The following is a 23995-nucleotide window of genomic DNA, read 5'->3' on the forward strand; positions in this document are numbered from 1 at the left end:
AATTTTTGGATTCTATTTTCCAGAAAAGTTGCGTCGTAATTTTCAACAAAAACAAAACCTGGGGCTGATTAGCCTCACAGCGTCATAAACATTGTTTTTCAACTTTGAAATTTGCGTCGCTCCGGTATCGAAGCCGTTTTTACCTGTTAGTACGAAAAAGACCAACAAGAGCAAGATGACAAAGAAGAACAGTCAAAGTTGTCAGTACGCCTTAAACAAATTCAAAATTGCAGAGCTGAGTTTGAAAAGCAAGCTGGACCTCTTACAATCTGCCATTGATCAGCGAAAGAGTTTCAGATCACTCACCCTGCTCATCAATAAAGCAAAATCAAATGTTGAGGAGCTGAAAACAACACTTGATGCCGTGTTAAAAGAAAGCCCGAACTCCAGCAGTACTTCATCTGTCATGGAACGATATTCAAACCTTCTGTCACGTCTAGAGAAATTTGAACACGAAATTGACAGTTTAGATGACGATGGACTACTCAGCCAATCTTCAACTAGGATACGCGATGATGTCAGTGTAACAACCCATACGACTGCCAGATATCCAACCTCACGGAGATGCTCGCCATCAATGAACGAGATTCCAGAAGCAAGCAACCCAGAACGTTCATCATTCTCCAACAAAACACCACCTTTACCACCGAGATCGGAGAAACCATCACTGTTTTTGTCTGAATTCCACACGACCAAACCAATGTTGTCAAAGTTTTTAAATGGCAACAATGAGAATCCGCTTTCTATGGGAATGAGTACAGCAAGTTTATTCAGACCAATTAACATCGATAACACATTGGAATCCAAAACAGAAGTAAAAGATCCGGATAGATATTTTGCGAAACCTGAGACGACCGTCGCAAAAACTCCCGATCGTTTTGCTCTCAGTGATACAACGTTATCTGCTGTTGATATTTTTACAGTCAAACAGCAGCAGTTTAAAGCAGACAATGATTCAATCCAGCCACTCAGTTTTGTAAGCACGCAAAATAACTTTCAAAATCGTTTTCCTCTGGAAAACCTTAATAATCAATTACAGTCAAAAAATATGTTATCTGAATTTTCTCGAGATATCGCCGAGGAACGGTTTCAGGCGCAAACGTTTGAACCAAAGAACATGGGTTGTTCCCAATTCCAAGGAACACATAATCCCCGCTTGATCAATCCCAGTTCTGTCAAATATTACAGTCAAGAAAAAGCACAGAATCTAGATTTTGATCCGCAACAGAGAAAACAACCAAATGAACTGAGTAACACAATGACAAACCTAAATCAGTTCTCCGAAAATTCCTGCCAAAACCCAAACAATTTTCAAACATCTAACATATTTTCTTTACCATTGCATAATAGACAGGAATCAAAAAACACAGAGAATAAAAATTACCTGGAAACTTCACTCAATTCCAGCTACAGTCACAATTCAATACCGTAGGCATTGAGCCTGTTAACCCATTCGGTGTTCATCAAACCGCCTGTTCAAAAACAATAACTGAAAGTGTTCCAATTGCTCCTTCAATCTCAACGTTTCCCCCACAAGCACTGCCTTCAGTAGAGCAAAATCCCCAGCCACAATTACCACATTCACATCAATTTTCCTGCGTATTGAATCCAATATCAAATGAAAGGTTCAAAAACCCTTCATTTGAAATCAATTCTTTACCGTGGACCTCAAACACAGCTCCATATTGCCAGAATTCAACAAGTAAACATTCAATAAAGTTACCACCTCTTACAATTCAAAACTTTAATGGCAACCCATTGAAGTACCACGAATGGATAAATAACTTTTTTTGCCTCGTACATAACAACACCAGTATCACCGACACACATCGTATTACCTATTTGCAAAATGCAGTTACTGGCAAAGCAAAAGATGTAATCCAAGCTTATTCGTGTGATCCTGCTTATTATAGCACAGCATTAAACGAACTAATGTCATATTTTGGTGATCCTACAATAGTGGTGAACGCCTTCATAAATCAATTGGAAAACTGGAAATCAACTAATGACTATAACAAGCAAAATTTTGTGGCCTTTGCTTTGTTCTTGAAACGTTTAGTGCAAGCTTTCCAATACCTGGGATACACAGCGGACCTACAGAGCTCAACACTTATGAAGAAAGCTAAAGAAAAAGTCCCGCATAACATCCTCCTCAAATGGACAGAGCACACCGTTACATCAATCCAAACACCAGCTACTTTAGTTGAATTTCAGAAATGGTTAGAGGTTCAAGCACATGTGTACGATAAGATAAACCGCGAAAACTTCCAGCAAAATAACCTTCGTAGAAACAACTTTAGTATCTCTGGAAATTTGAACAACAGCGTTAATCACTCAAGAAATTTTAGTATCCAAAATTCAGGCTTTCCAGCACAGCCGACTAGCCTAAATCAGTCAACAGCAATAAGCAGTAGCGGTAATGTGAAACCACCTAGCGCTCCACCATTTCCACCCATAAACAACTCAAATCAACCAAAGCGTTCTTGCGAAAAATGTCGAGGAAACCATATACTAGCGACCTGTCCCGATTACCAAAGATGCAGCCCAAACCAGCGATTTGACATTGTAAGCAAGAGCCATCTTTGCTCGAACTGTTTGAGCAATAAACACAAGAAGCAAAACTGCCCATCAACAAAACGCTGCCAAACATTCAGCGGATACCACCACACAACACTGCATGACCCTGGTAAAATTATCAAGCGTCCTCCAGCTGCTTTTGCCACCAGCAATTCCACAGGTACAAGTGTTACCAACCAAGCAAATCAGCTTGTCAAACAGCAATGTGAACCAGGAAGTAACAACAACACAAGCGCCGCATCCAAATCACAAAAGAGCCGCTACGGACAGTCTTTTGCAAACAAAAATCAGAATCAATTTCAGCGCGCTAATTTGAACAATGCCAACCAAAGTTTTAGCGTGAATCATCTACAGTCTACACCAAAAGAATGGTTCGAACAACTTCAACTTATCCCAGTATCTTTTCTAAACGGCAAAAAAGCTTTCGATACGTACGCTCTGATCGATCCAGGGAGCCAATTTACTTTCATACTTGACAAAATCACGGAGTTCCTTGCTCTTCCATGCGAAGATCAAGAAGCAACTACGCTTCAGTATCTTAACACAGAGCATGATATGCCACTTTCAAAAATTTCTGAACAAGTGACAGTTGCATCCTACAAAAATTTGGATCAAAAGTTTCAAATTACAACCACTTATAGCACTCCTTGTTTAAATGTAGCACCAGCTAATACATTTGAACTCAACCAACTTTGCGATGCATTCAAAGAACTCCGTCACATTCACTTCCCAGAAATAGCTGAAGGCAAAATCGGTGCCCTTTTGGGAATAAACACTTTTGCTTTCACACATCCAGTTGAAGTCATCCCGGCAACTAAAAACCAGCCTTTCGGCGTAAAGACGAGGCTTGGATGGACCCTAGCTGGAGAGTATGAAAGAGTGCAAAAGCAACCCAAACAACGATCTCACCAGCAGAAACAGTACGTGTACCACGTATCACGAAGAAGCTCCGACGATCAGCCTCTTGATGAATTGCTTGAGCAATTCTGGAAAATTGAAGCTGAAGGAACTCAACCCGAGCCTGAATCTAAAAATCCCGTTGACAAGGAAGCCCTTGATATATTGAACAAGACAATCAGCTACAATGGTGAGAGGTACGAAATTGGACTGCCTTGGAAAAAACCATTGACAATTGAAAATAATTATTTTGCAGCTCTCAGCCAGCTGAAAAGTCTTCAGAAGCGACTCAGTAATGACCTCCAATTGAAAGAGTTGTATGAGCAAACTCTCAATACAGATCTTCAAAAATTTTATGTCAAGCCAGTTGAAATGCAGCAGCCAGAGCCCGAGAAAATGTGGTATTTGCCTCATCACCCGGTGGTTAATCCAAACAAGCCCGGAAAAGTGCGCAGAGTAGCAAATGCTGCGGCCAAGTTTAGAGGACAATCTTTGAACTCCAATTTGATCACAGGACCAGATTTGCTGAACAACTTGGTAGGAATTCTTCTGAGATTTCGTGAAAACCCAGTTGCCATTCTCTCTGATATCGAAGGCATGTTCATGCAGATAGCAATAAGGCATGAGGACCAATCTGCATTACGCTTTCTCTGGCCCAATGAAGAGATGGTTAACCAATACCAGTTCACCAGATTAATTTTTGGAGCAACCTGCTCCCCATTTTGTGCAATTTTCGTTCTGAACCGTTGCGCAGAAGATAATGCAATTGAATTTCCAAAAGCAGTTAATGCAATAAAGAACCATTTTTATATGGATGACTATATCCATTCTTTGTCGTCTATAGAAGAAGCTACTGAAACCATTAACCAGACTAAAGATAGCCTTCATAAAGGTGGCTTTCGCTTGACAAAATTTGTGTCAAACAAACATGAAGCCCTAAGGTTCATTGAGCAAGAAGATCGAGATGAACTGAAAGAGATCAATAGAGTCCTCGGACAGAAATGGAATACCAGAAATGACTGTTTTCTAATGAAGACATTAGATCAATTTCCCCGAAATGCAAGTGAGTATACACAAAGGAAAATGTTCAGCTTAGTATCAACAATTTTCGATCCCCTAGGAATTTTGTCCCCGCTCACAATTAGAATCAAAATGCTTTTACAACAAGTCTGGAAGCTAGGCAAGAAATGGGATGAACCACTTCCCGTAGAACTTCATTCCAACCTACAAAAAGTGCTTGATAGTTACTTTGCAATGCCTGATATCGAAATCCCCAGATGGTTGAACTCCTCAACGAATCAGGAAAATAATCACCAGCTCCATGTCTTTGTTGACGCCTCAACCGTTGCATTGTCAGCAGTTGCTTACATTCGCACCCAAAAACAGGACGAAATCTTTCAAACATCTTTTCTGCTTGGAAAATGCAAAGTTGCACCAATAAAACAAATTAGTGTGCCAAAATTAGAACTCGAAGCAGCCGTTTTAGGTACACGCCTCCGCACATTGATAGAAACCGAAATGACATTAAAATTTGAAAAAGTCTACTTGTGGACTGATAGTCGTGTTGTCTTAGATTGGATCAGTTCAACTAAGAAACAAAACGTTTTCGTCTCAAATCGACTCGAAGAAATTAAGAAAACAACTAAACTGATGAGTGGAATCATGTCCCAACTAATTTTAATCCAGCCGACCATGGAACGCGTGGCCTTGAGCCATCAGAAATCCCCCCGAAATGGCTTACAGCGCCCCAATTTTTGCAAAACACTGAAAGTTCTTGGAAAGATTTGAAAAAGATTTCAACCGTAGGTGCCGTAACCAGAAATACAAAAACACCAATCAAACCTGTTCTAGACCCAAACCGCTTTTCAACATGGAATAAGCTACTTTTAACCCTCGCAACTGTCTTCAATTTAATTTACAGAGCTAAGAAGAATCGTTCCGACAAAAGCCAATACACAAAAGATGATGTTTGTTTATCTCATAATTTTCTGCTAAAGTTGTCTCAAAACAATACTTTTTCCTCAACAATCAACGCATTAAAAAGCACACAAAAATTAGACGCCAAGAGCAAATTGAGAAGCTTAAATCCGATAATTGACCAAAACGGACTCCTACGATCTAGTGGCCGTCTCTTATTTGCTCCAACAGAATTGGAGATCGAAAAATGTCCAATAATCTTGGACGCAAAGGAATAGATTGCGAGACTATACCTTGAACATGCACACAGAATTTGTGCTCATCAAGCAACAGAACCGGTCAAAGCATTCGTACAACAACGCTACTACGTCATTGGACTTCGAAAAACACTACTTTCAATAAAATACCGATGTTTTCTGTGTCGCCGTTTTGACACTCAAAATATACAACCAAGAATGGCCCCACTTCCTGCTTTCCGCTTCCCCACAGAAGAAACCAAATTTCCGTTTGCCAACACAGGACTGGACTTTTTTGGCCCGTTTTATATTGAGGACAAACAAGGCAAAATCGAGAAACATTATGGACTTATTTTTACATGCCTCGTTACGCGAGCAGTCCATTTAGAAACATGTCCAGATTTAAATACAGACACCTTCCTCAATGCATATCGACGATTCACCTGCCGAAGATGCCAACCTATTTTATTGTACAGCGATAACGGAAAAACATTTGTTGGCGCCTCCGAAGAGCTGAAGAAGTCGGTTAAGGCTTTAGACAAAGACAAGATTTATAAAGCCCTAGCTGCAGTCAAAACCACATGGAAATTTAACCCACCATACGGCCCTCATTTCGGTGGCGTGTGGGAGCGATTGATTCAGAGCGCCAAAAGGACACTCTTAATCATTCTAGGATCTAAGCGTCTCTCCTTCGACATCTTTGAGACAATAATGGTAGAAGTCGAGGCAATCCTGAATTCCAGACCCCTGACAAACGTTGCTGATCAGCCTGAAAACGAAGAACCACTCACTCCTAACCATTTCCTCATTCAACGCCCTTACAGTTCCTTGCCACCCGGAAACTTTGCAGACCAACAGCCAGCTAGTTTCAAGAACTGGAAGCACGTGCAGCAGTTGATGAACCACGTGTGGCGGCGTTTGATTAAGGAGTACCTGCCGACGTTACTCAAGAGACGTAAATGGACAGACAACAACCAGCCTCCTGTGAAAGTTGGAGATGTTGTGTGGGTACTCAAGGACTTGACGCCGAGAGGAATCTGGCCCCTCGGAAGAGTTGTGGAAACATCCCCTGGGCGAGACGGTGAAGTACGAGTTGCCAAAGTAAAAACGGCTTACGGCTCGTTCGTGCGTCCGGTCGCCGGCCTCGCACGGGTTTTTTCCCCGTAGTTTTTTAATTCAAATTTTTCGCTTCGGTCTTAGGCAACATGAGCTACATCCACCCCCTTTGATGTTATTGCCCTTACAGTATTTTCATTCTAATTAAATAGGTTCAAGGATATCGGATCAAACGACAATCAAGATGATCTCCAACCCCTGCCCTCCTTCTTGGAGCATGTTCCCAATGACCTTGGAACTCAAAAAAAGCATGACATTTGATGATGATTAAAACTACCGCCAAAAACCTGAGAGTTACTCTTTCCCAAAAACATCTGACAAGAAGTCGCAACCAAATATGAGCAACCAAAAGTCTAGAATATATGTTTCACTACAGAATTGAATTGAATTTCATTTACCAGCTACAGAACATTAATTAAACAAAACAAAATTTAATTAAAAGAGGTTACGCTTGGACGGACCCTTGAAGAGACTACAGCCTCATTTAGCAAGAACCCGGTATAATATTTAAGAAAACCAATTGAAATTACAGGAAGTCAAAAAAATAAATTGAACACTTCATAGCTATCCTGAATATATTGGTAAGTAAAGAATCTTAAAAAAGTTCCGAGCTGACCTGGAGTCAGTTCTCTTATGCTTTCAGGAATTAAATTATTTTCTTGCGCGAAATTGTACGCTACGATAACTTTGATCCGCAGTGAATTTTTAATGTTTTTGAATTGGGTACAGGTAAAAGTTTGTGCGAGACGCTTCTTGTATCACGATGGTTGCTGAGCGAATCTAATTTTAAATAAGCTGACTCAGGTTTTCTGAGTTCGTCGAACATAAATTTGAAAATATTATTAGCAAAAAGTTCACAAACGGTAAGAAGATGATATATTTTGTCATGATATTCCTAATCGCAACCGTTTTTCGTTTAAAGAAAATGACACTACATATTCTTTTTTTAATCTTATAAATTTCGTCAAGATGTGTCTTTTAAGTGTTTGCGTATTTTTAAAGACCATATTCTATTGAGGATTCATATAGGCATTGTAAAAGGTTAACATTTGATTTTTAGTGAAATAATTTCTTGCCCTATAGGCACAACTCTGTTAACTGCACATCTTACCCCGTAAAGTGAATTTTAACTCACTCATGGCTGCTACTTGGAAAATTGAAGTATTTTGAAAGCTTAAATTAATTTGAATTGAATTCAGTTGGATTAGTTACAGGTACAAGTTGATGTATTTATTTTAGAAGCAAATAAACATAATAGATGAAGTTGAAAGCTGAAATATTTATGTTGTTGTTGACATTGGCTGCTTCAGTGTCCAAGTGCCTGCATTTGAAATTCGACCAGCCAGTTCTCTGGTTATTTCGTTTGTTACAAACAAAATTCATTGGCGCAACGCAAAGTAGGCATGTTTTAAGGTCGAGCATATGTTGCAAAAGTTAGATTTGATAAATTTGAGGATGCTTTGACCTTTTGTGGACAACAGTGCTAAATCTCCGTCACCTTTTCTCATTTAGCGTCAGTTCTCTTTTTGATGAAAAGGCTATACTTCAACCGCTGACAAATGCTACGGAAAATGCGACAATTTTTGTGTTGATAGAGAAGGTAACCATTTTGCACAGGTTTGAACGTTCGATTAGACCAAAACATTTTCATCAATTTTTAGTACAATTTTCAAACCCAATTGGGCCACGTAGTTTTTTTGTGAGCCGTGACGTCAGTAGTGGTAAAACTACTAATTCTGTTCTCAATCCACAATTAACAATTGCGCAGGTCATAATTGATTAGACTTCTTTTTAGTTCGATCTGATTGGTATATTAAATATTGAGGTTGTGAGAACACATGATTTTACAGATTTACCAATTTTGAAAACTTACATTTAGTGCTTTTTGATTTTTATGAAGTTTAAAACGAAAATTGTTTAAGAATTAGTATCTCAAAAATTTTCTTGTCAATTCGTTTTGCCATTTTTTTAGTAAATATTGGATAATAAAAGGTATATGCAAAATTTTCTTGTCAGAGACCTGTTTGCTGTTTTCAGAGTGAATAAAAAACGAGATAATATAGAGAATTTGCAAAAAATTCTCCAAATTGTAGCACACCTTTTCACAGCACTGATCATATTCAAATAAAAATGGTAGTTGTTTCTGTATCCAAAGAAGTACTTGTCAATTTAGTCATTTTAAAACACACATCGGTGCTGATTAACGTGAAAGGTCGTTTTTTTTGGTTAGCTTCTAGTTTAGAATAATAATTGGTTTTCCAAAATAGGTGGCCCTAATTTGTCCGTAAAAAATTAATTGGTTTTATCTTCTATATAAACCTCTTACCAAAATGGTTGCAAAATTTTTGTCAAAAAACCCATCCAGTTATAAGTAAAAGTATTGCAAAGTTTTCCAAGCATTAAAGCTCAGATTTTTTCTGCTGTTTTTAGGCGCTTAATTTCATATGGATAATCAAACAATGCATTAACGTTTGTATTTGCGTCAATATTGTTTAGAAAAACCTAATCAATTTTGGCAAAAAAAACCTTATATACTTAATGCCGTAGCTTTCTGAATTATTCCCAGCTAATGATATCCGGTTGAGAAAAGAATTTGATTCTTCGAAAAATGAGCAGGAATTTTTAAAGGAAATAAAATCAAACGTTTAGTTCAAAAGTAGGGCTTGATTTTAGAAACAAAGGTTTTATGTTTTTATGGTTAAATTTATAAAAGTTCGGACCTGCAGAAGCTTTCAAAGTGTCGAGACCAAATTTTTCATTAATTACCATGCTTTAATTCAATTAATGTTATCAATTTTGACCGATGAATAATTCTTATTTGTGAAAACCGTGACCCCAACATAATTTAGCCATTTTTTGGGTTTTCGTGTTTTTACAGTTTTTGTGTTATCAAATGACAACTGATTGTGGATAAGACTGTGGAACTTACGCCAGCAAGATAAGAAAAGAAATTATATTTTGCTTTTCGTATGATAAGGATTCGTTTTTGACATTTTGTATATTCAATGTCAACCTTCCTCGTAAAAATAATTACATTTTTTGTAAACTTTGCAATTGATGTCAACGGTATATAAACAGACTGTTATATATATATATATATATATATATATATATATTTATGTATATATATATATATATATATATATATATATATATATATTTGATTGTTACATTATCGGAGCCAAATTTATTTTCTTGCAGCCTGCTAAAACGTTGGGATCTTTTCTGCTAGCGCCCCCTCTTTAATTTGACATCCCACATTTGTACATGTTTAAACATACTGTAAAGCTAAGTATGTTTATACATAAAGATGTATGAACAATATGCATTTATCAAAAAAATACCCCAGCTATAGTTTGAAAGTATTACGTATTTCAACCAAAATTTCTTGTATACGAAGTAAGCATCATACAATATTTTGTATTATATCATTTTTGGTTTTATCGGCTACAATAAGGGTTCGATTTTTAAAATTTTTTGAGGAAACTGTTCTAAAAGTGCCTTCAATCCACTAGACACTCTTGTTTCAATGAAATGCAAATATTGGTCTTATATTTCCCGAAAATTTTAGATTTTGGGGGGTGCTAAATTATTGGCTATATAGGGCTGGGGGGCGCTAGCAGAAAAGATCCACAAGTTGTAAAATGAGGTTTGTAAGTCGTCTACCAAATGCAGCAAAATTAATCACTTCATCGTATGCTAATAAGTTTAAATGAGGAAACGTTCAGTACCACGAATACAATTACTCGAGCAGTTTTTAGCCAAATTTTTTTAACCAACTATGCAATAAAGTTTTTTCAAATGGTCGGCAGGTTGGTAAATTCCAGATTTTTTAAAAAATAAGTTTTTGATGTTTTTTTTGTTTAGAAAATTTAAATATTAGTCTCCTTAGACTACTTTTGTTACCATACAGTTGACATTTAATACTTCAGTTTGTAGAACAAATGAAGACATTAAAGATTTTGTGAACAAGTTTTCGTGTTGGCAGAGGACACTTCAAAATTCGCGTTCAAGTTATATGATTTTATGATACAATAAAACATTGTACATTAAGTAACCTAAACACGTTAAAGTATTTAGATAACTCATCTTTTTTACACCATGAAACAGCACCAGTGGCCGAGAAATGCGTGAGAAAGCGTTATATCTCTCGAATGCTTCATTCATAAGTTTTGAGGTTTTTCCACTGTCGTCAGTGGTTTTTCATATTTTTTTTTCATTTTTTGTGGTAGGGGGTCTGTGTAAAAAGTAACCACAGAACCACAATTATTTTAAAGTATTGAACCAATTAATGAACGAAAAACTTTTATGAAAAAAATGAGCTCACTAATATCTCATTTCGAGTTGGTGCTGGGAAGAGTACAAGTTCATTCACTCTTTAGATTTATTGATTCCTTGAATCGAAATGCTTGCGCCTTAATTAACATACGAAAAATGCTTTTTTCATGAGTCCGCATGAGAGTAATGCACACTTAATTAATTATTATTGCTGTTTTAATTAACTACAACCAAATGAAAGAAAATATAAAAATGAGCCGACCACACATAAACGCCAAAAGCCATAACTAGCTTGCCAAAAAATGACTAACAATTAATTCAGTTCATACTTCAACCTCAAACTAAGTTAAAGCTCAGCAGCTTTATTAAACTTTTACAGCGTTCGAAAGCTTCGTACCACGCACACAGATTTTATTTTCACTCGTCGGTAATACAACAAGTTTTTATACAACGTTCAATTAAATTATTTTGGAGCAGATTGCGTTCTAACTTATTGAAAAAGTTAGCTCTGTTTTGCATTCAAACTTTGCTGTGTTTTGTCCCGTCGGATTTTAAAGTCATTATCTTCATTTTGTTGAAACAACAGCCAAAAAAACGTTGTCTTAACGTAACGCTCACGCTTTACAAACTAACGCCAAATCGTACACGCCAAGAGAAAACTGAACAGAAGTTCTTGAAAACTGATTGAAATCAATCTTATATTCACTCTCGTAGAAGTTATATTAATTTTGTTAGATTTCTACCAAAATGGCCAGCTTATCGTGTTCGGAGCAACTTTTGCGAATGTTTCTGTTCGTGTTCAACGTCGCCTTTTTCGCAATCGGCGTCATCCTAGTAGCCATGGGGATCTATGCAATCGTGTCTGTGTCCGACTTCAAAGACTTCGACGTAGATTCAGTCATGAGCATCTCAGGTTTCTTCATAGCAATCGGATTCATAGTCTTCTTGGTCGGATTTCTGGGATGTTGTGGAGCATACAGGAAGTCACACTGGATGATGTATGCCTACGCAGTGGCAATCCTGATCCTGCTGTTGGTCCAGATTGCGATCGGCATCTATGCCATGGTGAACCGAGACCACATCGCAGACCTGTTCTCGGACAGTTTGGATAACACGATGGACGACTACTCCGCTGACACAAACACAGCTAAGTTAGTTTGGTTTTGATCTTATTGTGAATTCTCAATGCTTTCTTGGTGGATGTCTGTTCTGAAACAGGAAGTTCATGATATAAAGGCGTAATAGATGATTGGCCCTATGAATCACTTTCATTCTGGATCCCGTGACATTCCCGAGTCGAGGAATTATCAAAAAAACATTAGAAATAAACGTGTACGTTCACAAATCCACCTTAAAACCACTGAAAGCGAATATGTTTTTGAACAAAGTATGTAAAAAAATACACTCGAATGACCGAATGAACACAGACCTCTGGTATTTTAAAGTTTTGAGCAACATAAAATATTTAAATATATTTCTAATTAGAGCTGGCCATTTTCAATAGTACACATTGAAAAAATGAGGGGTAATAGTCTGTTGCTTTTCCATCACTTCTCCTTAATTCCATTGCAGAGCCTGGGATTCGCTGCAAGAGAACCTGGACTGCTGTGGCAACGCAACTGGGCCTGCGTCGTGGGAGATAATCTTCAACGCAACCCAAGTGCCCGACTCATGCTGTGTGGAACAATCGGATGGGTGCGGATCCAACATCACCAGTTTCACTTCCAATGACATCTTCCAACTGGACTGCAAAAAGGCAGTCGAGGATAAACTCGACGACAGTCTGGTTGCACTGGGTCTGGTCGCCATCATTCTGGGTCTGATCCAGATCGTGGGAATCATGGCAGGATGTTGTCTCGGAAATGCGTTCAGGGATTACGAGCAAGTGGAATAGATGGTAGTCGTCTGATAAATTAGAAAAATTATTAAAGATTGAAGGGACTCATCCTATTATTTCCGTCTATGTTTATGAACTTGGTTTGTACATAGTCTTTATGTATAATGAGGAGATGATTTAGATGGCAGAACAAATTAAAGATTTTTGATTACCACTCGTAGTTTATCGTGTTTCAAGGCTCAACGCTCAAATCTCGAGATCTAAGCTGTTTCGGCTTTTGCCGAGCCAGAAATCCATCACGAAGATATACAATCTGTGCTGACAACCAAGGATTTTTCAAAAAAAAATCTCAAATTGTAATTCGTGGATGTCAACTTGGACTCATTGCCCAAAAGTTAATCTCTAGTTCACAATCGCTCCCGGGTCGAAGTGTGCACCATTCAAAAACACACAAAGCGCCTTCGGTTTTGATCATTAAAGAGCTCAAGTCTCATCATTAAATGAACCAAAATTGTTGATCATGGGCAATCTGTACCGCTCATTAAGTGATCATTAGCGCGCTATTTTTCACAATCAGTTTTTTAATGATCAAGTAATGCTTCTAATTCTCAAAACATGTACGAAGATACAAGCAGCTCTCAGGAGTTCTGGCTTATACTGGCAGTGAAAAACGTTTACAAATAAAAAAAGGAATACAAAGCGAAATGGAGCTATTGGAATGACATTTTATTTGAAAAATTTAGTCTTATATTGAAAGTAATATGCAACGGATTTTTGTTTGCGGTACCTTAGAGAAAATGAAACGCTGTTTTAGAGTTCCTGAAATGTAGCTTCAGTTTTCAATTAAACGTTTCTGAAACTTTCAATGGCTTCGATGTTGAAAAGAAATGGAAAATTTGACCAAAAGCTGAAGACGCGAGAAAACCTAAGACTTAGGGTTGAGTGGTGTAGTCACACTAATTGCTCTTGAGGGGGGGGGGACTGTATACTAAAATGTGTTGTTTTGTTCAGTCAATTTTGACCGATCGATATATTCGTCGTAGAGAGTTGTGTGGTATCATTAAAAAACCCGCCAAGCGTAGAATATGGAAGTTAAAAGATTTTCTTGAATTTTGTTTTCTAAAGCGAGTTACCGATGTTTATTTTTTTGAATATTAGACCGATTTTTTACGTTATTGTTCACATTTTCCGGATTTTTGCCTAAAATTTCGTCAATTTTACAAACATTTGTTAAAATTTTTAAGACTAGTGTTGTTGATTTTATTTTTGAAGACAAAAAAGTGTTGTTGACTATTTTCATTTAATTTTTTGCAAAAATTTTGGCTAAATATTTTAAAATTCAGGCTTTAGCTCAAAAATAGCACAAAATAAGCTTCTTTGGTCCACTTCGATTAAATTTGCAGGAAGTACACACCCAAAAACTACTAACACAATCTTTTTAGACTCAAAAGGGGGCTATTCTTACTTCAACTTCCATTGAGAGTGCTCTGTAAATCAAAAATTTCCCGTTTTTTTGCTAACTTTAACCGTTAATTATCAAAAACGCAGCATTTATTTTTCCTTTTTAAATAAAAAATCATCTGCATCTATAACATTTAAAAAATGAACGAACAAGATTAGCAAGGCTGGCTGTGGACCAATTTTGGACAGTTGTAATCCAAAAGTAATTCGGATTGTAATCAGTGGGGCTTTTTTTTAAAAAAAAATCGATCATTTTTTATATTAATTAAAGAACAGAACATTTCAGATCAAAGCTCATTAGTGATAGGTCCAATAGGCTTCATAAGCAGCTCCAAATTGATGTATCTAGCTTTTTTACTCGAAAACTTATGATCGTTTTGAATTTCAAATAATTTTTAATTAAATAATGGCTTGTTGAACTCTGCCTTTATTTTTTTCTTAATTTGGTCAACTTGTCGCTTAGTGTCAGCAAAGAAAAAATGATTCTTCTTTCTATCGAATTAAAATCTAATCTTCATTGCGGTTTTACTCCTGAAATTATAATTTTCTCGCTTTGATACTACTAGATTTCTCATTTTATTTTTTTTAGGTATTTGTCCATTTTTCATGTTTTCTAGTTTTGTCACATTATCACATTATTGACAATTCAAAATAAGGCACAATTTAACATTTCAAAAATCCCTAAAACTCAAGATAATGATTTTAACGGCCTTGAAACCACTTTCCTAAAAAATTTAATTGAATTTTTTAATTTTTTTCGTTAACGATATTCTGATATCAGTAGATAGCTGACGGCTTTATTGACTTTGAAAACAATTGTTTCAAAAATAAAAAAAACACTTTTTACATTCGCAATTCTGGTCTTTTCATTGTCCACTTGTTACTTAGTTTCGTTAAATACAAGTCATATATGACGTTATTGGTGTCAAGGGAAGGTGTCACAAGGGATTCCGTGTCACAAGATCCAATGTTTTCAAAGAAATCTTTGGGAATTGAATTGCTTCGAAACAATTTTTCACAAAAAAAAGTAATTTACGTTTTAATTTTTGTAGACGTAAAACATATTCTGGATAATTTCAGGTCTCAAGGGCTTCCTTTGGACAAATAAATGAACCTGTTCAATTATTTCGTTTTCCAATTAATGGCTTTCATTACATTGAAAATACATTTTTGAAAAAAAAACAATAACTAAAATTTTTCCTTTTTTACCTAGTCTCACTAATGACAGGTCATAAACTACTTTATCGGTTTTCGAAAAAGTCGCAATCTAACATATTTTGAGTGGAGAAATATGGCCTTTTGGCTTTGACAGCGTTTTCGGGCAAGTTTTAACAGAATTTTCGTTTGTTGTCTATTGGTTGTTCTTTTTGTAACTGCATGAAAAAATGAATAACAACCGGTTTTAATGCCCTTATTTTGAGACAAAGGTAATCACCAAATTGTTAGATTTTTTCAGTTGAATTCTAATGGTTTTCATTAATTTGAATTTATTTTTAAAAAGTATAAGCGAACTTTTTAACTTTCTGATGTAATTAATGTTTGTTGTTGTTGTTTGATTTTGCTGTTCGTCTTGACCCGTTTTCTTAATATTGGCAGATCTTATCAATCTAAGGAGCCATTTTTTACTCCGCTGAGTTGTTTGGTTTGGAGGATTTTTTCACACCAATTGTTTTGAAAACTTGAATTTTTGTGGTTTTCTATCTGTTCGTCATTTGGTAGACAATAATGCCATAATTGTGGATGAGCGGGGTCGGAACCTTATGTGCAATCGCACATTGCCGGGCCTCCATATTTAAAAATAAATTTTCAGTTTTTTCGAACAAATAAATAGCTAAAACAAGGTTCTTTGTTATCAATGTGGTAATTAAGTTTTCGCTAAATAAACATTGGATTAGGGAGTTTGCAAAATTAAATTTAACAGATCAAAACTTGAATTTCCTGAATAACCCAGATGAATGTTGTTCACTTTCCTAACGATAAAAAACTATTTCCTTGAAAACTTTCCAAAAAACGTTAGGTAATAAAAAAGTTTTCTTTTTTAAGTTTTTTTTCGGATCTGCACAAAATGAGTGTATCTTGCTTCAAAAAATTTTTCCTAGTCACCTTTAATCATATGTTCGTTACGTATCCTGCTCAACCGCTTGAGAAAAGTTTACTTTTTTCACAAAACACCTCACTTTTCGTGTTTTTAAATTTTGCTATTGGCTAAGGCAATTAGAGATGCATTACAAAGTTTCAACCTTTTTTCTGGGAAACTCCTCTTAAATTCATCCCATCTTCAAATTTAGATTCAATTGGAGCATTATACAGTAAGATACGGAACGGATGTTCTCGGAGCATTCTGGAGGATCCAGCAGCCGTGAATGTAGAAAAAGAATCCAGTTGTTCAAAAACTTTTGTAAATGAACTGATAAGTTTGAAGACAGACCTCCAGATGCAGTTCTGGCTTCACTTCTCCAGGGCGCATTGTTATAGGCTATTGCGGTCATCGGGGATTCTCTTGTTCATCAAAGCTAGGCCACCAGATGCTAATATTTTAACTGCACGACCGTAATGACCAAGAAAACTAACATTTTGGGCCCGCATATCAATGTTCTCCAGCTCTTTTTGTCTCGATTGTTTCTAGTGTTTCGTTTCTTACCACCTGTATTGATTATTCAGAAGATGCATTGGGCCCCCGAAAACATTTTACAGTTGAAGAAAACGAGAAAGCAAAAATGGCCATTTTTTGTCTTTACTCGGCACAAAACGAGATTTCCGAAACCTGGTGCTAATCAATGTTGTCAAGTCAGGGAGGAAACCATAATTGCTTCAAATATATGCAGTAAAAAAACAAGACTGTAATCATAGCAAAAGCAAATGTCAGCGACATTAAAAGAGATTGTCAATTTGCTCAGAGAGAACTACTTGGTGATTATTTTCTGTTTGCTCAAGTGGCTTTTGAACCAACAAAAAGGTCCAAATGGAATTGGAATTTATATAATTAAGATAATTTATCTGCATAGTCACCTAAAAATCGCATATACTAGGTTCCATAGTCAAATGGGCCATTTGCTGTGTCCTGCCTCTGCTAGCGACACTTATTAGATGGACTATACGGGTCTGCGTTCTGAGATAAATTGCACGCTCCCGAAGAGCCGCATTTAGTTTTAAAGCAATATTTATACAAACTGGATGGCTCAGTAATGTAATAAGAAAATCAACCTACTTTCAAAAGAGGCAAATCAGGTTGTCAGAAAGTGAATGCATGCTCGTAATTTTTGAAAGAGCAGCTTTCTCCTGGCGTCTGCCATATATTTTTTCCAGAGAAGCGGCTCAAATACTTTATAGTGCTTGGCCAACTGCCGTAGTCAGGAAAACACACAGGAAGTGTTCGTCCAATAGCAGATGAAAATTGCTGAGATGACTAACGGCAACGTATTTAAAGGAGTCAACTCTAAGGTATTTGTTTTACTTTATACTCTTTAACTGGGAGTCGGAGTAAAAGATAAAGCCGAAGATAAGAGTTCATTAAAGAAATATCTTGTTCGAGAAACAACTAAAATCATTAAATGAAAACGCTTTTGCAAATCAATTTTAAGAGCTTTTCAATTTTGTTGAGCACTTTTACTTCCTGTCTCATGTAGGCGAGGTTCTGCTGTGCATAACGTTTTCAACAGATATGCGCTATTCACAGCACAGCAGATGTATTTACGGGAAACACGCAGTTGGAAACGAAAGCAAGTTCAAAAGTGATCTCATTAAGGTTATTAGGACTGTTACTATTTTTCGCTTACTCTTCGGCTAATAATAAAAGAAACTCTAGACTTTGTACCAAACTTCACTGAGCGCTCGTGGTAGCCAGAAAAGTAATTCAGGAATACAAGATAAAGTTGCGGAGGCCGGAAAAATTCGTGTTAGAAAACACTGAATGTAGGTTGTATTTCAGAGCCAAAAAGTGTGACCTGTGGTGACCTTGGTAGTTGGACGATATTGACAAAAGAAATTGAAAGGAATGGTGCTAACTGACCACAAATTCTGGGGGTGGCTTTTGGTAGTCAGCAGTTAGTCGAAAACGGCAGCAGTTAGTCGAAAACAGCCCAAAAAACAAAAAGGATCTATCTTAAAAGAAAAATAGGATTATAGTGAGTTTCATTTCCGTTTTCTACGCAATTCCTTTGGTGCCCGAAGGCGAGCGTTCTCCATTCACCGTAACACAGCATCTGCAGTGTTAATTGACACTGTGCAAACGTTTGACGTTTTACAGCACGAAGCACACAAGACTATATTTGGGACCGATTTAATTCATGTGTAGTCTCAGAACTCCTTTTCTATTACTCTTTCAGCACCTGGAACACTCGGATCTGTCAAACACCAATCAAAATTCAAGCATTTTCTTGAAAATTGATTTTTACAAGCTGGTTGTTAATACAATTAAACAGAGCCCCAAATATCATGGATTTATCAAAATAATTATAATCAGCTTGATGTATGAAGCAATCAAGCTTATCATAGTGACTTTGGTGGTGACCACGCAGTCGTTTGCTATAGTACAGACGTAATTGCACGGAAAAATCCGTGATTGCATTTTATTTGCTTGCTCTTAAGCGAACTTGTCTCTTGTAGTAAGGGAAGAAGAATCTGATAACCAATAATAGTTCAAGCCAGGGAAATGTTTTCGCCTTATATTAAAAGCTGAAAAACCAACTTCTTTCGTTTTTTTTTCGACATGACTGTCATTTCAAATTTGGTCAAATTTGCTATAGTACTCATATCGGAATGAAACTTTGAAGATTGGTTACTCTTTTCATGCAGCTGAGGTGATTAAACCTTAATTACACGAATCCAATTGTGAAATATGAATATCAACTGAGTCCATTTCGGTAAAGTTCAATTTTCGGTAAAGTTCAAGAGAATCACGCGAGATTTCGAGGGCGAGAAGTACTCGAGATGTCAACAGAATCATCATGATCTCACTGATTTTCAAATTCCACACGACAGGAACTACAGAGAGATAGAATTGTAATTTCTGTTTTTTATCGAACTAAAGCATCGCCAAAAATTGAAGGCAATCGACGTTAAGTTGAAACTTCTGCAGACATTTTTATTTCATGATATTATTGGGCTAATGATCAAAATTTGTGCAGCGCGCAACCAGAGTGCGTCAGATCGGAGCCGGTTTGGGTCGTGCTTATCAGCTTGGTTTCTGGATTAAACTGACGACCAGCAGCTGGACAACAAACACGAATTTTTGGGAGCATGAAGCACCGATATGTATTCTTTCACCACTGTTGGATATATACATGACGCGATAGTGTAAACGTAGCTGAGAACCTCTGACAGTAATGTTGCACTGGATATAACTGTCCAAGATGCCAGTCAATAATTTGAAGTAACTTCTGCAGAGTCAAGTAACAATATTGAAGCACTTTGGCCCTGTTTTTCACCGACTTCATTTGACATCCTGATGCGGTGTGGTCAGGAGTTCCAGTTGGCGCTGGGCACGTAGCTTGTGGGTAGTTCTTGTTTCGAGTTCTCATATGGTTTCATGGCTAATTTACTGGTGTACGCCAGGCCCCACCCTCCTCCTTTATCCAGGCTTGGGACTGGCACTAATTCGCACAATACGTGACACAGCAGAGGCGGAGTTCAATTAACGACCGCATCTCAAGCCACCGAGAATGAAGATGAAAACCTGGGAGAAAAACTGGTTCGACATTGCAAAAACCACAGCTGGAAACCGAACTCAATGGAGAGGAATTGTTCTAGATATCAGTATGGCAAGCATTGGATAACGATGTCCGCAAAAGCCCTACAAAGATAAAGACAATATTGAAGCACGTTTCCTGTAAGCATTAGTAACGCGACTGCGCTTGAAATCACTCAGAACTTCTGTCATTTCTCGGGAACCCCATATCGGTTCGAAATGTTGCGCAAGAAATTTGAAGTGGCTGTTGTCACGTACTACGGTTAAATTACGCATTTTGCAAGTCGGAATCTCCATGAAAGTAAATCTGGCTCTGAACAAAACATGTGGGTTACTTTGCCTTGAAATATCTTTCGTTCTCATTTAGGCACACAGACAGTGGGCAAAATATGCGAACATGATACAATACAATAGTTTACGGGACACAAATTTACAGGCTTCGATATGGAACCAAACAAGTTAATTATTCTATTAGCAACCTATATCCTTCTAGCGTACTTCAATTAAAATACGCATATTGCAAGTTGGAGTCTTCGTGAAAGTCAATTTCTGGCTACTTAAGTAAGAAATTTGCCCACTTGCAAAAAATGAAGTTGTTTTCGAGTTCTTTAATTCCAAATAGAGGATTTTCTGACGTTATAACAAAGCTGTACAATTAAGTTCTGTGAAATAAGTACTCATTAACGCAATGATGGTGTCTGCAGAACATAGTTATTGATTTCGCCAAGGTTTTGCTATGCGAGAAATTTCAGCGCAAACTTACCATCCTAATTTTAATTATTTTGGAAAAATTTATAAAAGGAAAAAATGCAAAAAGTTGTTCATCTCTTAATGGGAGTTCAAGAGAGACAGTGCCTTATATAACCATGTCGCACACTTGGTTATGGCATTTACGATCAATTGCCTGCTTAATTCACAGTGAAGAACACCTACTACCATCAATACCTCTAAAAACAAGCATCAATGTTTTCAAATCTCTTATATTGTTCTTTTTGTATGTTACTGCATTTTTTTTCTCAAAAATTTATCAATTTAGTCTATCGATAAAGAAAAAAAACAAACAACTACTGCCAGCGATAATCTTCAAGTAGATCTCCAAATTCTAGTAGACCCGAAATTCTCCCAGTAGAACTCAAATAGATAAAAAGTTTTCAGACAAGCTTTTGAATATTCTACAACAGACAAAAATCCATTCAACTAAAAAAATGTATGCAATCAAAATTATGTCAATTTTTAACGAAAATATGTAAAGTAAAATTTTCATCATCAAAATGAAAGTCAGGACGGAGTAACGGCTCAACAACAGGCAACTTTATGCAAAATATAACTAGATCTTCCAAATACTATTAGAAAAAAACTTCGGGGAGCAAATAAGGACAAACACGAAAGAGCCCTACAAAACAGAAAAGCAGTCCTTAGATCCATTTTAATTATATTGTTTCAACAAAACTCGTCCTCACGTTGTTCTTATTGAAGAGAAAATTGAAATACTGGCCAAAGAAATATTGATAGGTCCAATTGTCTTCTGTCATATTTCGCCATTAAAGCTATCAAGTTTCATGAGGAAATTAGACCTCAATTTCGCTGTTAAAGAAAATCAACAATAAAGTTAGGTTCGATCACTAATTCTGAAAGTTGATCAAGCAAGAAGTCATTATTTTATACTTTTTCAAGCATCCCACTTTTTTTCCAAGATTTCACGTTTCATATCACACTAGACTTTGAATAGTTTTTCACTCACTTTTCACACTTGTCTCAATAAGTTCAGCCTTACAAAATGGTATAAAATGAGCAATCAACTGAGCAAACTTCTCGGAAAAAATTATTGGAAGCCTTAAATCATGTTTCTTGGAAAAATTTATTGGAAGCCCAATTTTTTCTCACGAGACAAAACCTTTCGAAGATAATTAAAGGGGATAATTGAAAATAGGATGCAGTCACAAAATAAAACAACTTTGTCAAGGAGGACTTTTTTAAGGTCTATAATTGAGTCAATATAAAGAAGTAATTTTTTATTAATTGCTCATTTTTCTAAAAATCATAAAGAGCGACAATGACAGTGACTCAACAGAGCCGGCTGAAGACCTCTGCGATCCATTCGCTCCTACAATAATATCAAGGAATTCTGAAAAAAATATATTATTTGGTTTGAACGATTATTCAATTGTTGGATTGATTCGCTTCACGAGAATTGCAATGTTATTATAAATTTTAATTGAATTCTCTAAGTTTGGAACAGCGAAATTGAGGTCTAAATAAGTTAGATTATAGTTCTGGGAAGCCTTCGGCAATTCGAGCTCAGCCTCGGGCGCAAGCGCCCTCGGCTTTGAGCTCTAATTGCTTTAGGCTTCCCAGAACTATACTCTAACATATACTTAGAAATCGACAAAAATCACCATCAGTTGATTACAACCTATTTTTCTCAGCTCATTTTTGTAACTAGCTAGGAAGTCAATCTTCACGCAAGTCAAGAGTGATTGGCAAGAATCCTTAATTCCAAATTTATATTTTTGGAAGACTTTCTGATTAATTGAAACTACATGATTAATCAAGAAAAACTAGAATAACAAAAAGGCTAAATTCAGCAGTTAGAAACAAAACCGGATAAATGGTAAATTTGAACAGATTATCGTCTATTTCGCAACTGTTTTTTTTAAATCATATTTGAAGGCTGAACCCCAATTTTATCACAAAAAGACCATTGACTGATTTGGCGATTTTTTCATGAAAACTTTGATGATTTCGAAATAATTTTAGAAGTTGAGGATGCATTTGGTAGCTTAAATACAATTAACTTGATTTTCATAGAATCACTTGATTAGAAGAGCAGTTTCTGCTGAAGCAAGTTCAATGAAAAGAACAAGCCAAACAATTAGCAGACGATTAGTTGACTCGCAGATCTTACCGATTTTGCATTTTTTTTAAATACGAAAAAAACCTATTTACTAAGTTTTACAAAAAGGTCAAAATCGCGGTTTAAAACCCAGAAAATGAGAACATTTAAACTTGACTTCAAAATCTTAACAACTGTCTTCTTCGCTCTATATTCCCGACTAAGCTGTTCCTACAACGTTAAAACATTTCCCTTATTTTACCAGATGAAAGAACGAAGCTCAATGAAGCCACCTGAATAATACAGAATATTTACTTTTGTTTCCAAAAAAAGTTCTGTTCTCACAAATCACACTATTTTAACAGCAATCTTCTACGTATTGCTGTACTAACTTTGAAATGTTTTGTCCATTCGATGCGAATGAGAATAGTATTTGGTTATTTAGGGAGTAGTCATTTTTACAAACAACTGCCTCAAAGCATGAAATAATCGGCAAAACTATTCATGTTTTATTTCGTGCCGAGCCAAAGTTTGCAATTCAAAAACTAATTCTGAATGATTTTTACGTCAAAATTGTTCAAAAGATAATAAAACGACGAACTTCAGATAATTGCTCTTGAACGAAAGGCGGTGGGCACTTTGATTTCGGGGTGTAGCTTAGAAACTTTTTTATGGGTGACAATGCTCCATCATAGGGGTTCGAATCAACGACCTCTAGGATAGCAGTCTGACATCTCAACTACTAACCCACAACGTCTTTGTCCCTCAAACGCTTTGATGTTAGCATCAAACAATGAGCGCAATTGCGATCACTCAAAAATGAAAAACTGAAGTGTGAAAAAGTCACTCAAGAACAAAGAAACGTTCCAAAACAAAAGCACATAAAGGGTCAAGCAAAAATTTTGCATTAAAAAAAGTTGATCGCTCTTACAATAATTGCTCCAAACTTCGAGAGCAACTAAAAATTGAACTTGAAAGTAGAATCGAGCTCCATCTTACCTGTTTGTTCAGTTGAAAAAATTTTAATGCAATTTCATTGCTCTCTAAAATTGTCTAACAGAAAAATTCAACTCAGAAAGAATGTTACCTTTAAAAGCAGCTGATACTTTTCAAACGAAATGGCATTCACTTTAACTAAGTAAATCCGGGTGAAAAAA

The 23995-nt window shown here is 36.4% G+C and overlaps 2 protein-coding genes across 2 annotated transcripts in view; both read left to right on the top strand.

Moving 5' to 3' along the window:
- LOC142345871 (uncharacterized) overlaps positions 1–23995 on the top strand; it is a 372085-nt gene that overhangs the window by 164093 nt on the left and 183997 nt on the right. The gene's annotated exons all lie outside the window — the stretch shown is intronic.
- Positions 11395–13072, top strand: LOC142345863 (CD63 antigen-like). The gene is made up of 2 exons (XM_075398292.1): positions 11395–12172; positions 12594–13072. Exons 1-2 carry the CDS (start codon positions 11769–11771, stop codon positions 12913–12915), a joined length of 726 nt encoding a protein of 241 aa, XP_075254407.1. The 5' UTR covers positions 11395–11768; the 3' UTR covers positions 12916–13072.

Source organism: Convolutriloba macropyga, chromosome 1 (genome assembly GCF_964194025.1).
Source record: "Convolutriloba macropyga chromosome 1, txConMacr16.3, whole genome shotgun sequence".
NCBI lineage: Eukaryota > Metazoa > Xenacoelomorpha > Acoela > Convolutidae > Convolutriloba > Convolutriloba macropyga.

Excerpts from the sequence above, each read along its gene's own strand:
- LOC142345863 (XM_075398292.1), top strand. The coding sequence starts at position 11,769 with ATGGCCAGCTTATCGTGTTCGGAGCAACTTTTGCGAATGTTTCTGTTC. Across the intron at positions 12,173-12,593 it reads GCTGACACAAACACAGCTAA|AGCCTGGGATTCGCTGCAAG; the intron begins GTTAGTTTGGTT and ends ATTCCATTGCAG.